We start from the raw sequence: 16,243 nt of genomic DNA, 5'->3' as shown, positions 1-16,243 counted from the left end.
CTTGTGCTTCATCCAGCCCAGCATTTCGCATGATATACTCTGCATATAAGTTTAAAAAGCAGGGTGACAATATACAGGCTTGACGTACTCCTTTCCCAATTTAGAACTAGTCCATTGTTCCATGTCCAGTACTAACTGTTGCTTCTTGTCGTGCATACAGATTCCTCAGGAGGCAGGTCAGGTGGTCTGGTATTCCAATCTCCTTAAAGAATCTTCCACAGTTTGTTGTGATCCACACAAAGGATTTAGTGTAGTCAATGAAGCAGATGTTTTCCTGGAACTCTCTCACTTTTTTATGATTCAACAAATGTTGGCAATTTATCTCTGGTTCTTCTGCCTTTTCTAAATCCAGCTTGAACATCTGGAAGTTCTGGGTTCATGTACTGTTGAAGCCTCACAAGGAGAATTTTGAGCATTACTTTGCTAGCGTGTAAGATGAATGCAATTGTGTGGTAATTTGAACATTCTTTGGCATTGCCTTTCTTTGGGATTGGAATAAAAACTGACCTCTTCCAGTCCTGTGACCACTGCTGAGTTTTCCAAATTTACTGGCCTATTAAGTGCAGCACTTTCACAGCATCATCTTTTAGGATTTGAAATAGCTCAACTGGAATTCCATCACCTAAATCACCTTCCTTCTTTATACAGATGGGATAAAAATAATTTGTCCATTTATAAAGCCCTAAAGGAATGTCTTTGAAGAAGTACAACACAATGGCTAGAGCATAAGTTTTAAGTCAGCCCAAACTGATTTCATATCCTAGCTCAAAAAATATTCACTGAGTGCCTTTCAAGCAGCAGGCCCCTTGTAGGTGCCAGGGATGAAGCAGTTAACAGTGGACAAAAACCCCTGTCCTCACAGAACTGTCTCTCTAGTTCTCAGCAAGCATCTGCATGTCTACTCTGCTGGCCATCATGAAGGATTCTGTACACATATGCCTGGTTATAAAACAGGGAAAATTCATCACCCTGTCCATTTGTGTAAAGAAATCATTGAGGCATGCACTTGCGTGGGTGCTTCCTCGCTTCAGTAGCGTCCAACTCTTTGAGACCCTGTGGACCATAGCCTGTGGGTCTTCTCCATCCATGGGATCCTCCAGGCAAGAATACTGGAGTAGGTTGTCAAGCCCTCCTCCAGGGTATCTTCCTGACCCAGGGATCAAACCTGCGTCTCCTGTGTCTTCTGTATTGCAAGCAGATTCTTTACCCGCTGAGCCACCTGGGAAGCCCCAAAGTATACATGTACTTAACATGAAAAGCCTGGCACATGGCGAAGCACTTAACAAGAGTAGCCATGTTTAGGGACTTCCCTGGTGGTCCAGTGATTAAGAATCCGCCTTGCAATGCAGGGTACACAGGTTTGATCCCTGGTCTAGGAACTAAGCTACCAAGGGGCAACTAAGCCCATGAGCTGTTAGTTATTGAGTCTGTGCACCCCAGAGCCCATGCTCAGCAACAAGACAAGTCACTGCAATGAGCCGCTCTTGCACCGAAACTAAAGAGCAGCCCCTTTGCACAGCAACGAAGACCCAGTGCAATTAAATAAAAAAACAGAGCAGCCATGTTCACATCTAGGTATACCACTGTATCCTGTCTAGACCAGCCTTGTATCTACTGGGGACCCACTGACCCACTGTGTGTCTCACATTCGCCTTAAGACAGGACTCACGCCGTGGCAGGACTCGCTCTCCAACGAGAGCAACAGACAGTTACAGGCGACATGTGCGGCGGCAGAATAACACAGGGGTAAGAGAGCACGGTGGATAAGAACTCAAGGCTTTGGAGCCACCCACCTGGTTCCACACCCCAGTTTGGCCTCCAGAAAATTACTCTTCTGCTTGGTTTCCTCAACTGAAAAATAGAGCTAATAACAACGATGATAACACCTCATAGGGCTGTTGAAGGACTTAATGAGTTATTATGTGCAAACTACTTAAAACATGGTAGTACCATCTAAAAGTACATGCTAATATTATGTATAAAGTGCTATGGGAACATGAAGGAAGGAAAAACTAAGCCTCCCTTGAGGAGCCAAGGAAGCTTTGTCTAAGGAGAGGGCATCACATCTGGGCCTGGAAGTATGTGCAGAAGTTTACAAAGTGAAAGCGGGGGAAACGGCATCTCAGGTAAATGAGATTGCTCATGCAAACAAGCCGACCCATGAGGAAATCATAGGCATTAAAAACAACAACAACAATAATGACTAAGAGCTGAAGCCTAGCTGGGTGACAGATAAAGCCTGAGGCACTGTTCCTGGCCATCAGTACAACGGAACATCAAGCCAGTCAGTTTTAAATAGAATCTTGCCTTGATAACTTCTGGAAACTGACAACATACCATAAGTCACCACTTAAGTAGCACTATTTTTTCCCCAACGAAGCAAATAAATCCAGTTTATGCCTACCATTTACTGGGCATTGCAGCACCAAACACTATGCTTCTTTCAAAAGGGCCTCATTTCATCCTTACAATGTCCCTTGCAATGGAGGTAATTTTATAAACAAGGCAACTCAGGCTACTTGAACAAAACTTTCCCTGGGTCACACCAACAGCATATTAGACAGGCGGGCCTTTAGCTGCAGGTACAAATAGCAGTTTCTTTTTTTTCACATCAGAAAGTCTGGAGGTAGACGGTTACAGCCCTTAATTCAGGTATCCTGCAGTGCTATCAAAATGCCTTCTGACTTCCTTCTCCACCACCTTTAGGGTATTAGCCATTGGCCCTAAGGCTCACTCAGTCTCGTGTTAACTGTAACACTTTAATACTCATTTTAAAATCTCAGCAGCCAAGAATTTCTCAAGCTTTACTTTTCGAAATGTTTCAGAGGTCAGCTCCTATCACTCGCTGATTTCACAGATGGGGAAATAAGAGATGTGCCCTTAGCAAGCTATCAGAGCTAATTAGATAAACCAGTGCTCTTTCCACAAGACTAATTTAGTGTAGATTGCAAGTTGCCCACCAAAATCTGTTCTCCCATTCTTTTTTGGCACGTGGCTTGACTCATTTCTCAGTCTTCTTTGCAGGTAGATATGGTCACATGACTAAGTTCTTGCCAAGGCAAAGTGGGCAAAATTATGTGTGCCGTTGCAGGGTCCCAGCCTTCCTCTATGCTTTGTCCCCTTCCCACTGACTGGAACCAGAGATGACCCAACTTTAACCAGGCAGTGCTAACAATGTCCCCCAGACGATGGAGGGGCAACATGATACAGATGGAATCAGTGTCCCTGAATGACCGCTTGCAGCGGAGCTGCCCCACTGACCTGGACCGCTCACTTCGGAAATGTTAACTCCCCTCAGAGTTGTTACGTGAGAAGGAAACAAACTTCTTTGTTCTTTAAGCCACTGTATTGTTGAGTCTCTTTGTCACAGCAGCTCAGCCTTTTACCCTAACTAATACAACCATGCAGAGGCCTTTGTATGTATTCAAAACAGCTTTACAAATGACCTGTTACCCAGCTTTTCAGAAAACAGCCCTAACCACCCAAGTAGGTGATAATCAAATAATGAAATTCCTTTCTGTGGCTACCATCCCAAGATTTCATCCCACTTAAAGGCTATTTAACAATTAAAAAACAGATTACTTATGTAGAAACTCACTAACTTCGAGGCTTTCACACAATTAATTCAACAAATACTGAACTTTCTAGATGCTGGGGATATACAGACAGGTTGTTGAATTTGTAAAAGCCTTCTTCCTAGTTTTTTCTTTTTTAAATGTCGTGCTAAGTGTTTTAAGCAGAAAAATCTTTGTAGAATGTGGAATGAGGCTAAGACTATAAATAATTACTGAGAATTGTCAATACAAAGGTTCAAACCACAAACCTAGGCTATAGATGAAATGTTCTCTTGCTAAACTCAAAATATTTTCAAGACTAAAAATCCACCTCTTTCCACAGTCAAAATATTTCCTGTCTACTTAAAACAGCATTGTCTGAACTACAAGAAGTGTCTAAAGTCTCATCAAGATTTCTACTTTATCTGTCAATTATCTCTCGAAACTGAGAGGCTGATTCAGGTTGATGTATGGCAGAGGCCACCACAATACTGTGAAGTAATTATCCTCCAAAAATTAAAAAGAATAAACTGAGGGGAAAGGTTTTTACTAACAGAGGTAGATGGCCCTAAATAGCTTGCTGAGAGTTGGAACTGCCAAAGCCACTTAGACAGCACTGCCTTGGCCTAGACTCTAGGTACCTGCACTGAAAGGCTCTGCTTGTCTAGGGATTAACCAGGGCACTTCTCATCCTCTCTCTAGGCTGAACAAAATGCCCACAGGTGGTCCTTTCCTGTTCTCAACTGAGATCTGGTATGAGGCTGGGCAGAGAGTGACAGAGGAGACCTGAGCTTTGTGCTGGCTCTGTCACAACTTGCTGTGTAACTATGAGACATCCATGTTTGGGGCCTCAGTTCCCCCACCTGTACAAGAAGGTGCTAAAGACCCTCTCACCTCTACATTTACAACTATCACTAGGCAGAACTGCTTCCTTCCCTGCTGCTGCTGCTGAGTCGCTTCAGTCGTGTCCGACTCTGTGCGGCCGCAGAGACGGCAGCCCACCAGACTCCCCCGTCCCTGGGACTCTCCAGGCAAGAACACTGGAGTGGGTTGCCATTTCCTTCTCCAATTCCTTCCCTGCACACAATAGCAAAGTCATTCACGGGGCAGCAGGCCGAAAGGGGCAATCGACCTCAAGGCAGTGCCTCAGACCAGGACACCAAGTAGACTCCTAGTGAGGAGAGATTGGCTACTGAGGATTCTGCCTTCCCCAAGGCCCTCCGCTGCGGGTACAGGAAATTTTATCTTGCTGAATTGACAGTTTCTAAGAACCCGGCAAAGAATCTGCCTGCTAACGTAAGAGACGCGGGTTCAATCCCTGGGTTGGGAAGATCCCTTGGAGAAGGAAATGGCAGCCCACTCCAGTATTCTTGCCTGGAGAATCCCATGGACAGAGGAGCCTGCTGGGCTACAGACGATGGGGTCACATAGAGTTGGACACGACTGAAACGACTTAACAAGAATAGGGATAGTGGGCACAACCACAGTGCTTTAGACTGAAGTGCTTCACAAACACTGGGTGCTTGGATTTTTCCTCTTTCAAGGAATCCCCGCCTGCCGCTGCCACGGAGACAGGGGTGCTTAGTTCAGTGAGAAACTGTAGTCCCAGGTGTTTCGGATGAAGGGATTACAGGCTTTTTAAGGAAGGATTATTAAAACTAGTGTTTCCTGCTTATCCATTTAAATTTTTTTAAGATTTAAAACATACTTAGCAACTTGAGTGAACAGCATTTCAGAGACTAAGGTTCCTCTTTAAATTCTGCCAGCTTAACACAGGGCTCAGCAGCTTGAACCCTGAATTCTGTGGCCTTGCTTCAATTCCAGCTTTGCCGTGTACTGGCTTAGGTACCTTTGCTGAGCCCGTCTCCCCACTGGGAAACATATACAAAAACAGTCTCTCTCTCCCAGGGTCTTATGAGAAGCTAATGTATATACACTGCGTGGTGCTGCTTGGCTCACAGTAAGGATTCATCTCCACTTCCAGAGGGAAGATGCCATCTCCCACCTCATCAGCTCCTGAAGTAGTTAATACACTGATTGGGAAAATTACACCACATCTAATATAGAGAATAAGATGATGTGGATTCAATGACAATTTCTCCTTTGACCAAAAAATACATTTATTCTTGAGATTCAAATCAGGTAACGTGGCTAAGGATCAATAAAACTCAAGGGATCCAGGACACCCCACAGACTGGGGGCGAGGGGTGGGGGGAGGCAGTGAAGTTGTGAAATCCAGCTTTCAGATCATGTGCTACTGTGTGCAGTCTTTGCTCCAGACGCGTGCTGTGCCACATCACACACCTCAATACACACCTACACACGCATGCGTGCACACACAGACAGACACACACCAAGGAGGGGTAGGGCTGCGGATTACCTGTACTCACAGCTAGGGTCCTTTCTTTACAGCCCTTATCACAGCTATAATTCTGTAACTATTTGACCAATGTGGGCTTTTTTAATCACTGAACTTCCAGAGTCTAGCACAGCACCTGGCTCAGAGTAAGTTCTAAAATATGTGGTGGTTGAATGAAAAAGCTAGCCACAGCCTGAGAATTCCTCAGAGGCTAGTTTTGGCCTAACCCTGGCATCTGAATGAAGTTCAGCAAACATGAGTGAACACTGCTTAAGGCCTGGTGTCAACTGGGTGACCTTCAGGAGGGTAGTAAAGAAAAGAAACAGGAGACCTGCCTGAGGAGGCAGCAAAAACCCACGCACACTAGGTATTGCCAACAAGTAAGGAAGCAAATAAGACAGTGTGCACTACCTGTTATCTTTTGGGTAAGGGGAAGAAACAAGAATACACATTTGCATTTGTTCTTATTTACTTAAAAAAACTCATGAGATACACATTAAAAAGTGAGTGATTATCTATAAGAGGAGAAGAGGATGGAAGCAGGAGCAAGATTTCTCAATGAGTATCTCTTTTTGTATCATTTTGATTTTTGAACTATATTAAAAAAATCTAAAAAATAAAAACTTTTGCATAGCTCATCATAAATTCACCAAGAACTGGTTTTTAAGGTCTGGTAGAAATGCTCCTTCTTCCATGATCCCTCTTCTTTCTTCCCTCCAAGTGAATTTCTACACAGCCTTTATGGTTTTTGATATTCTCTTACCTAAATTTGTTGTTTGTGTATAGGTAACAATATTTCAAGTTCTATGAAAGCAAGAATCACATTTCATTTTGTCTCTGTATCCCTCTAGCCTACTCAGGGCCTCTCATATATTGTGTATGTGTGCATGCTAAGTCACTCCGTCACATCTGACTCTTTGCGACCCCATGGACTGTAGCCTGACAGGCTCCTCTGTCCATGCGGATTCTCCAGCCAAGAATACTGGCGTGGGTTGCCATGCCCTCCTCCATGGGATCTTCCCAACCCAGGGGTCGATTCCAGGTCTCCCGAATTGCAGGTGGATTCTAGATTCTAAACAAATAAAATACTGCTTAAGTGGGTAGTTACTGCTTAATAGGTACAAAATTTGTTTGGGATGATGAAAAAGTTCTGGTTGCACAACATAAATGCTGCTGAACTGTGAACTTAAAAATGCTTAGTTTTATGTTACATTCATATATGGCTGGTGACTCAGATCACTCCAGTAAGAGAGCTTCAACTGGAAATAACAAATCTCCAATTAAAAAAGAGTCCTCCTGGGACTTCCCTGGCGGTCCAGTGGTTAAGACTCAACACTTTCACTGCAGCGGGCATGGGACTGATCCCTGTTTGGGGAACTAGAATCCCACATGCCAAACAACAAACAAATAAAAAGACCCTTTCCAGATGTTTTCCAGGAATACAATTAAGTGCTCAATAAACATCTGCTAAATAAATAGACATATTAAGAATGCTGACTTTGAGAAAAAGTTCTCATGTTGAAAACAAAGCACTTGATATAAGTTAAGACATCACATATATACCTGTTTAACCACTAGAGAGGCTCCTAAAAACTTTTTCTTTATTTAACTTTTAATTAATAGATTCCTAACTCAATAGGAATATAACAGTGATTATCACACAAGAGGAGCTCAACAAATGTCAAAGTCTTCAGATTTTAAGTCCCAACCACCTCAGTCTGATTCTCTGCTTCTTCATGGAATTCCTGAAACTGGTTTGGTTCACTTGGTTATCTCACTGGGGCTGATCCCTTTCCTGCCATTCACTCCCATCCAGAACTCCAGAATTGTGGCTCACAATAACTCAGTCAGCTACAGAAGTGTCTGGAAATTAGGTATTTACAGCCAGAGTCAAGGACATAAAACATTTTTTAAAGGGATACAGTGAATTCCAGTAGTTATCACCAAGAAGATCAAATGTTAAAAAGTGCAATCTGTGCCTCTTTTAAAAATAGAACCTCTAAAGATTAAAAGAAAAAAAAAACCTCCTTTCCAGAACTCATCATTACCAGACTAGACACACCAGCCATACAAGGAGCTAACAAGACCTACTGTTTCCAGGGCAGAGAACGTGAGACTTTAAAGCCACAGCACTGAATGAAAGAACTGGACTCTTGCCACCTTCGCAAAGGTCACTGGACAAGTCCCTTAAATGCTGGCTTTCAGCTCTTTATCATTCTGCCCAAGAGATTCCTTTTCTTTAAGCTCTTTGTCATGGTCTGGGGAAACACTCTGACTTTCTACGGTGGTGACGGCATCTGAGTCCAACCTTCTTCTTTTCTTCAGTTGGTGCAAGTGGGATTTGGATTTCATATGTGCTAAGACAAAACAAACAAACAAATTAGGATTTTCTACAATTAATTAATTCTGGTAGCATACAAAATTAACCATACAATTCTTGTCTCTAACAATAACAGGATCAACACATGTATAGCTGTTTAGCATTTTTAAAAGAAAAATAAGTCATATGCCCAGCTAGCTAGCAAACTAGAGTGAGCTATAAACCACAAACCACGTCTATCTGCTGGGTGCTTTCTATCACTAACCTGCACAACAATCTTGCGGGACAGTATTATTCAGCCCATTTATACAGGAGGCCAAAGTTCATGGAGGTCTTATATCTTGTCCAAGGTCACACAGCAGGTAAAGCTCTTTGGCTTAGCTATAGCTCAAAAAGAGATACAATTTTCCAGAATAGGGCTCTAGACTCGATTTTCCCATATGAGGCTGCCTGTTACGAATACATTTCAACCCACGTGGCTCAAAAGTTAGAAATCCAAATTCTTGTCTGTATTGTAGGCCTACGGTACCCTGAGCTGTCTTCTCACTTCTTACCAGCTCGCTCAGGCTGCCCCTCCTGGTGTGACAACCCTCTGCCTGCGTCAGACAAGCCATTTGAATGGCTAACCCAGACACTCACATTCTCCAGCACACAATGCACAGAGATCACAGTGAGTATTCTTCCAATGGTCCCTTTCAAGGGGTCACAGAAGCAGTAAAAAGCTACTCTCGGCTGATATCAATTTCTGACCTCTCACCCCAAAGGCAGTTCTCAGCTTGCACCTCAAAGAAGTTCCTTTTTACTAGCCTGCTCTTTTTCACGGAAATCTTATTTGGAAATACCTAAAAGGACAGAAAACGAGATTAAACTCTCTTTTACACTTACTCAAAACATCATTTTTAGGGATTCAGAAGCAAAGTAGGAAAGGAAGAGGTTAGAAGTCAAGGGAAATTTACTTGAGGGAAAAAGTCAGCTTTTGTCTCCAGCTAGAGCCTAAGGCGAAAAATGACCTCTGGACTGACTCCCCACGGCAGCAGGAGATGGGGGCAAGGACGTGACAGATGGCACTAGAGAGGCTCACACAAGCTCCACTCACAAAGGCTCACAAATGTTGCTTCTCTCTGGCAATCCCTGAAGCACATTCGACAAACCGAACCACCAAGTTTCCTTTAGAAAAAACAACCAGGCACTCTCTTTCTCTTCCCCTTTCATCATTATGAACCAACGATAATCGAGGCTTCTTGTGCTGCCTGGGCAATCACAGCCATCCCCAGACTCTGACAATGCAGTTCATTTTGCCAGCGTTAACAGTTAACAGAACTCATGGTTCTATTGGTTGGTATGGGGAGAAAAATCTACTTCTGTGAGAATCCCAACCATGCAAAGCAGTCCTCTGAACGGGAGGATTCCAGTCACTGGGTAAAATACAAGTCCTACTTGTGCGTAAAAGGAGTGAGCTTTAAACAAGTTTCTGAATACCACGTAAATCCAAGGCTTGGCAGCTAAGGCGCTTTTGGGCTTTGCTGGGTGACTGTAGAAATCCGACAGAGAACCGCAATGCAGCTGACTCTGTGGCAAAGACAGACCTAGATTCTGAAACAAGGAACTAGAACCTTGCAGCAGGCCAATCCTGGGTTGTTTGGAAGCACCTTATGAAGAAGAGCACCCTTTCACCACTGTCTTTCTGAGTATCTGACAGTCTTGCTTCCACACAGTTCCCCTTAACACTTTTCATCACAGTTTATGTGACCAACAGCTTTTCAACACATTACCTTAAAAATTACTGGAGATACCACTTTTGAAGAATGTACTCAGGAGGAGTAACTGCACTTCCTGTCCCCCCGCCCCCCTAGCTGTTTCTGCCCCTTTGGTCTCTTGGGTGAGTTGCCTGGCTTCCCTTAAAATCCTACTTCACCCTCACTGAGGTCTAAACATGAGAGGCCATGAAACTCCTCTAAGGGAGGATTACAAAAGTCATAGGAACTCTGGAAAGTTAACTGCCAACCTCTCAGTATAAAATATCTACTCTAGGCAAAGCTACAGGGCATACGATCTTCCTTTGAAATTCAGAATACAGAGACGACTCTCCCGTTTGAGAAGGCCTCCATGAAGTCTGAACACAGGCTATTAGAGGAATCTGGCCATCTTTTTACAAACAAGCAGACTCCAGCATTCAAGCTACCAAAGCCCTTAAATTTCATGCAGTCAGTGTGACCCACCTTTGCAGATTTCTCTGTGTCCTACCCCAGACTCTTACCTGCCCATTCACGGTCCCCAATGATGATTCGATCACAGAGCTCACACATGTGATAACTTCTCTTGTTCTCAGTTTCACTGCTTGGCATCTTTACTGGAGTGGCTGCAGGTTTGTGGCCCTGAAAGAACAAGGCAGGGATAGGGAAGAAGCATTTGTTCAAAGAGATCTGGATATCATTCTCTGATATTAAGAGGAGTGAGATTTTCCCAAGATTCCTTTTTTCCATCCCAGAGAGCAGGTGGGCTGTGAACAGATTTTAACAACAACCTTTCTGAATGTGAAAGTAGAAATGCAGCCAGCCTCCAGGGATCTAAAAGCGGCCAGCCCTTCTGCTCTATTCCATGGAAAAGAATGCTTCATTCCCCAGCATAGCAACAAAGGTGTCAGCTACACAAAGCTCTCTGAAAATCAGACAATAGATGGGACCATGATTAATAATTACCTGGATGAAACTTCGAACAATTTCAAGCGCAGGTTCAAGAACAGACTCCTCCCACTTCGAGATATCAGATACTTCTAAGCCATATACTGGGGGGACACTGGTACCAGGTCCTAATGATGACAAAGAAAAGTTGTGAGAGGTCAGCTTCCAAGACCCAATCTACTCTGCCCCCAGGACTCCAAAATCCTCAAGGGAAAGATATGGGGCCAAAGGAATAAACATTCTGACCATGCCACTTCTTTTAATCAGTAACACAAACCAAACAACTACACACAGTCCAAGAAAGACCGAGAAGGTTGATGGGTCTGGAGCCAACACGTCTAGCTGTATAATCTAGAGTCTCAGGTGTGGGATCTTCCAGATCACTCAGGAAAACAGCATACAGTAACACCCCAGTGGCCACTGTATGGGCTGCAATATAAAAGGCAGCATGTTATAGGGGGAAATTAGCAACTTGAAGTGAACACCTGTTCTACGGTCCATATCATCTGATGGTGATGTCACTCTGTGGCAAGAGAGTTCACAGCTTTCTTTAGAAACAGACACTAATCTCAGGTTTGTGTATCTCCCTTCAGCAGTCTGGCACTCACAAAACTCATTAATACCATACTGATAATCATGGGCTGGCAACAGAAGAGTATCAGCCAGGGAGCTGCTGAATCTGAAAATGAGAAAAAAGCCTTGGAACTGAAGTAGTTGCTCCCTGTTTCTAAGAAACAGATCCAGAGCAGTATTCAAGAAATACCCTATGGTGAATTACTTCTGAATGGAGGTAAGACCAGAGGTGGCCAAATGTACAGCTACAGGCATTTCATCCAACTGAGCCAACCATGTTTAGTCTCTGCTGCTGGCTTCCTAAGTCCGTGGACACACTAAATTGTCTTCCACATCTAGGTTAAGTCCAGCTGCCTAAAGGCAAAGAGCATCACCCCATGGACAAAAACATCAAAGTGCTCGGAATGCCAACGGCTGGCAGGTGCTGGCCTTTTGACTGTGCCAGCCACAAATAAGATTCTTCATACACTGGACTGGGCTGCACCTGCCACCACACGGAAAGGTGAGACTGGGAGGGCGCAGGCAGCATCCCCAGCACACCTGGCCGTGGCTAAGCTCTGCACCTGTTTCCAGGCCACTCTATATTTTCCTTTCCCTTCTGAGTCCTTTGTTGGGCTTCTGTGCCCTGTCTCAGCACCTTTCAACAAGTTCTCGGCTCCCAGCTGCTATTTCTGGCTCAGGTCCAAGGCCAAGCTGGGGTGGGGAAGTCCCTCTGGCTTTCTGCCAGAACCGTATCCCAGCAGACCAGCCCCTGGCCAATCACACGCGGTTCCTGATTTACAGGGCAGCTGTGCCTTTCACTCCAGCACCAACGCTGTGTGGGCACATACACGAATGAGGATCGAGCATATGATGCACTGTGCCATCAACCCGGAGTGACTCAGAGATGGGGGGTTATTGCGGCTTTACCAAAGGAAGAAGTTCCAAATCATTACCCCTCAAAACCCCATCTTTTGTTACAGTCTAATTGGTAGGTCTGGTAAGAAAAGAGGCTGTGTTAGAAATCTGTAGTAGTGAACTTCAGTTTCGGCTGACAAAAAGACTTCTATCTAGAAGGAGGTGCAGAGAAAGCAAGGTTAAGTAGAACTGCATGGAGAATGCTGGCAGAGAATGAGAACTGATATAGCGATCTGTCAAACAACACAGACCAAGGCGTTTCTGTTTAGAGGCACTGGGCAGGAGGGGAGGCCTTGGCTGTACTTACCTGTAACTAACTGAAAGCAGAAATTCAATGGCAAAGGTGAACAGGAGTTGATTCAAAAGCATATTTTAAAAGTACCCAAAAGATAAAAACAGGGTTTCATTTATGCTTAACCTCCCTTAAATTAATATTTTAGCTCATGACCACACCATTCCTGACCCAAGGCCCAATAGTAATTCTATCCAGCTAAAGGTATAGCTGAAGGAAACAAGTATAGTGGGTGTACAGCTGAGTGTGGACTCTGGAGTCAGGCCTGCATCCAGTACTCTACTGCTTATTAGCAAGGAGATTTTGAGCATGTTGTTTAACTTCTCTAAGCCTCTATTTACTTATCCCCAGAAAGAAAAGGAAAATGCCCACCTTAAAGTCCCAGTAATAAATGTATTGCACCCAATTTAGTGCTAAGGATATAGTACAGGGTCCAGTGAATGAGAATTTCCTTCCCTTTTCCTTAAAAGCACCATACAACTGAAGTTAAGAGGTGCAGCAGCTTGAAACACCATGTGTCTGAACACAAAAGTTAATGCTAGGAGAACTGGTAAAGGCTTTGTCTTTTTATACTATTTATCTGGCCCCAAAACCATTTTAATTAGGAAAGCGTTCCTACAGACATCTAACTGTTCTTCAGCTATAAAATTTGAAGCTAAGATCAACCCCAAACATCAACTCTACTAAGAAAATATTGCTACCTTGCTCTTACTAGCTTGCAGATGGTACTCAGGTGTTCAAGGCATAAGGTAGATTCTTCCTCAGGAAGAAGTGTTTCCTAAGGTATCAAAAGAAAATACCCCTGGATAATCACTTATGCACCACCCCCCAGGTCAGATCCAGAAACTAAAGTTTACTTTCTGGGTGAGCTGAGAATGCCGACGTTCCACTGAAAACAGACCCAGAGTGTAAGGAAAACAAGGAGACTTACTGCTCAAAAAACGGTTTTTAACCCATCGGTTTTGCTTCCGAGCATATCTCTTAGTCACTTGTTTCAGAGCCTCAATACCTGAAAGACAAAGCAGGTATAAGAACCTCTAAGCACTTCTCACTCTGCCGCAAGGAAGGTCCAGCCAGTCTGGCATCGGAGAAAATTAGCTGCATCAGCACACTGGTGGATCCTTGCTCTGTGAAAATCTCCACTCTGAGCTGAAGGCCATTTGGGACTCTTTCAGCCTCAGTTCTTTCTCAGACCATACCAGCTGGACACTCTATCACCCAAGGATGTCCAAGGCTAGGTTAGATGGAGAATTCACACCTTTCTTTAGGAGCTGGTTTCTAATCTCTGGTGTGCATTTTCCTTCAGTGATCAGGTACTCGTGAAATTCCTTGAAGCCAATTGATTGGAAGATACCATGTTGATAGTCCTGGCTGGGAACAAGAGAGCATCAGCGGATAAGCCATTGCATCTGAGCACTAGAGGGCCCTGGAAATGAGCCGAACTATTTCATCTCACAGATGGAGAAACTGAGGTCCTGAGCAGTCAGCACCTCTCTGAAATCCTTCCTCTACACCCCCCAATCAGCTCCCAGGTTATTTCCATTGAAAATTAACTCCTGGGAATGTTGGTGAGATTAGAAAACTGCAACTGTAACAAATACACCAACCCTCCTTCCCACAAGCGCAGCCAATGCCAAGGACAAAGGCTAATAAACAAGTAGATCCAAAGCCAGTATTGTGTTTATGGTTTTTTTGACAATAAGCAAGGAATGAAGAGTAGGTGAAAGTAACAGCCAAATTCTCACCTATTTTCTGCAACTTTCTTCTCATTATAGCGTTTGTGAAAATCTCTTAGTTCATCCAAGAGACCAGCAGCAAGCATGTTATCCACCCTCTTATCCAAGCGCTCATCTAGAACTTGAATCAAATTAACTCATCAACCAGCAAGCCTGCCGAAGGTGCGTACTATACATGATGAATGCATAAGCTGCCACAAAGAAGAAAATTTGTTCAAATGGAAGAAAAAGTTCAGAGTCCAAAGATTATCTAATAATTCACAATTATATTCAGTTACAAACTCTGCAATTCAATAAAAACAGCAAGAATGAGGCACATCATCTTATTATATAAGGAGAAAGCACTAGCCAGTTCAAAGAGTCAGACCTCCTTCCACAGGAGCCTTCTCTTTCTCCTTTGGATCTTCTCTGGATAGCAGCCCCTTTCCCATTCCATCTTATCTCATCCTTGGTATCTTACACTAATGCCAGGAATACCTTTACCTGCTCTCCAGACCGGTACCCAGGGAAATGACACTGTGCCTTTGGTAATAATAATAAAATTAATAGTGAACACTTGCTTAGCACTTATTATGAGCCATTCATATGCCACTAAGAACATGTTTTTTCAAAACAACGTTTTATTGAGGTATAGCTGACTTACTCTAAACATTTACATACAGCAATGTACTACTATAAGCTTTATCTCAGATGGACTCTGGGATACTAAAGGACTTTTACCTGTCTGTTCCGCATGAAGCCAGAGGATGCATGGGTTAGGGAACTTCAGAGGGCCTCCAAGGGGACCACCACCTTCCTCCGCATGTTGACGATGAAGAAATTCACTATGAGAGATTCCTGTTTCCTCAAACACTTGCAGGCTCCTAAGTCATTTGAAAGAGTAGCGTAGGCACATCCATAAAATCCATTAGGAAATATTAATTCTCAAGTAAAACAGGACAGAGGCTATTTATTATAGAATGCCTCACCGTTTAAGCCCCTGAACACATGAAGCTCTGGTGTTATATGGCAATCCTATAGCTACTCAGAAAAGAGTTATAAAGAAAACTTAAAAGAAATAAAACTACCCTTCTAAACATACATAAAATTCTCTGAAATCTTTAGGTTCAGAAACAATGGGTTTCTTCTACACAAACAGAATAGGACATATTCACTTTCAAGAAAGCAGTAAAAGCTTGCTGGGACACCTTGTTATAAGCCAACAAGTCTAGTCTCGCTGGAATGCCTTTCCCACAGTGCAAAAGTATGCTGTATAACCAGCTCATCAATTTTCTTTTTAAATATGTCTAAAATTAATGAAGAATGCTTCAGACTAATTCAGTACTCTACTACACACACAAGGATCACTGAAGAAAGAATTCACATACTTAAGCCACCATCCACTCTGTTAGTATCTACTATGTTATGCAGCACTAGGTAATTTAACTCTCAAATCTATACTCTACCACTCTGGGTGATTGCAACTTATCAGCTTGAAAGTGATCTATCCCTTCCTGATCTAATTCTACTTCCTGAAACCTTAACACAAGAGTAGAAACCCCCCATCTTTCCCCATCACCGGTCTCTCAAAAGAGGACTTACGAGGGAAAAAAAGTAGTAATAGATATCTTACTTATCTGGAGGTTAGAATATACAGCCTCAAACAAAAAGAAAGATGAAAAAGGTCCTTGGATCTTCTTTTAGAGACTCTAGAACTCCTGCTCCAAACCTATTGTTCTTACTAAAATGCATTCTCAACTCATTACTATTTTAGAAGTAGCAAAACAAAGAGAAATGATAAGAATTGATTAATAAAAGGAACAGATAATCATACCATAAAACAATATAAAAA

At 43.2% G+C, this 16,243-nt stretch overlaps 1 protein-coding gene across 1 annotated transcript in view; it reads right to left on the bottom strand.

The window, feature by feature from the left end:
• Window positions 1-6,364: 6,364 nt before the first annotated feature.
• The window catches only part of TRIT1 (tRNA isopentenyltransferase 1), a 47,659-nt gene continuing 37,780 nt past the window's right edge, over window positions 6,365-16,243 (bottom strand). Inside the window, exons 5-11 of the mRNA XM_040231582.1 lie at window positions 15,133-15,275; window positions 14,422-14,533; window positions 13,935-14,047; window positions 13,608-13,685; window positions 10,933-11,042; window positions 10,491-10,608; window positions 6,365-8,270 (exon numbers count right to left, since the gene is read on the bottom strand). Of these exons, the coding sequence (XP_040087516.1) occupies window positions 8,101-8,270; window positions 10,491-10,608; window positions 10,933-11,042; window positions 13,608-13,685; window positions 13,935-14,047; window positions 14,422-14,533; window positions 15,133-15,275 (844 nt within the window). The 3' untranslated portion in view covers window positions 6,365-8,100. The remainder of the gene's footprint in view (window positions 8,271-10,490; window positions 10,609-10,932; window positions 11,043-13,607; window positions 13,686-13,934; window positions 14,048-14,421; window positions 14,534-15,132; window positions 15,276-16,243) is intronic.

Source organism: Oryx dammah, unplaced genomic scaffold (assembly GCF_014754425.2).
Source record: "Oryx dammah isolate SB20612 unplaced genomic scaffold, SCBI_Odam_1.1 HiC_scaffold_28, whole genome shotgun sequence".
In the NCBI taxonomy this organism is placed as follows: domain Eukaryota; kingdom Metazoa; phylum Chordata; class Mammalia; order Artiodactyla; family Bovidae; genus Oryx; species Oryx dammah.
Note: the sequence above shows the minus strand (reverse complement) of the source record. Positions and strands in the feature narration are given on the sequence as shown.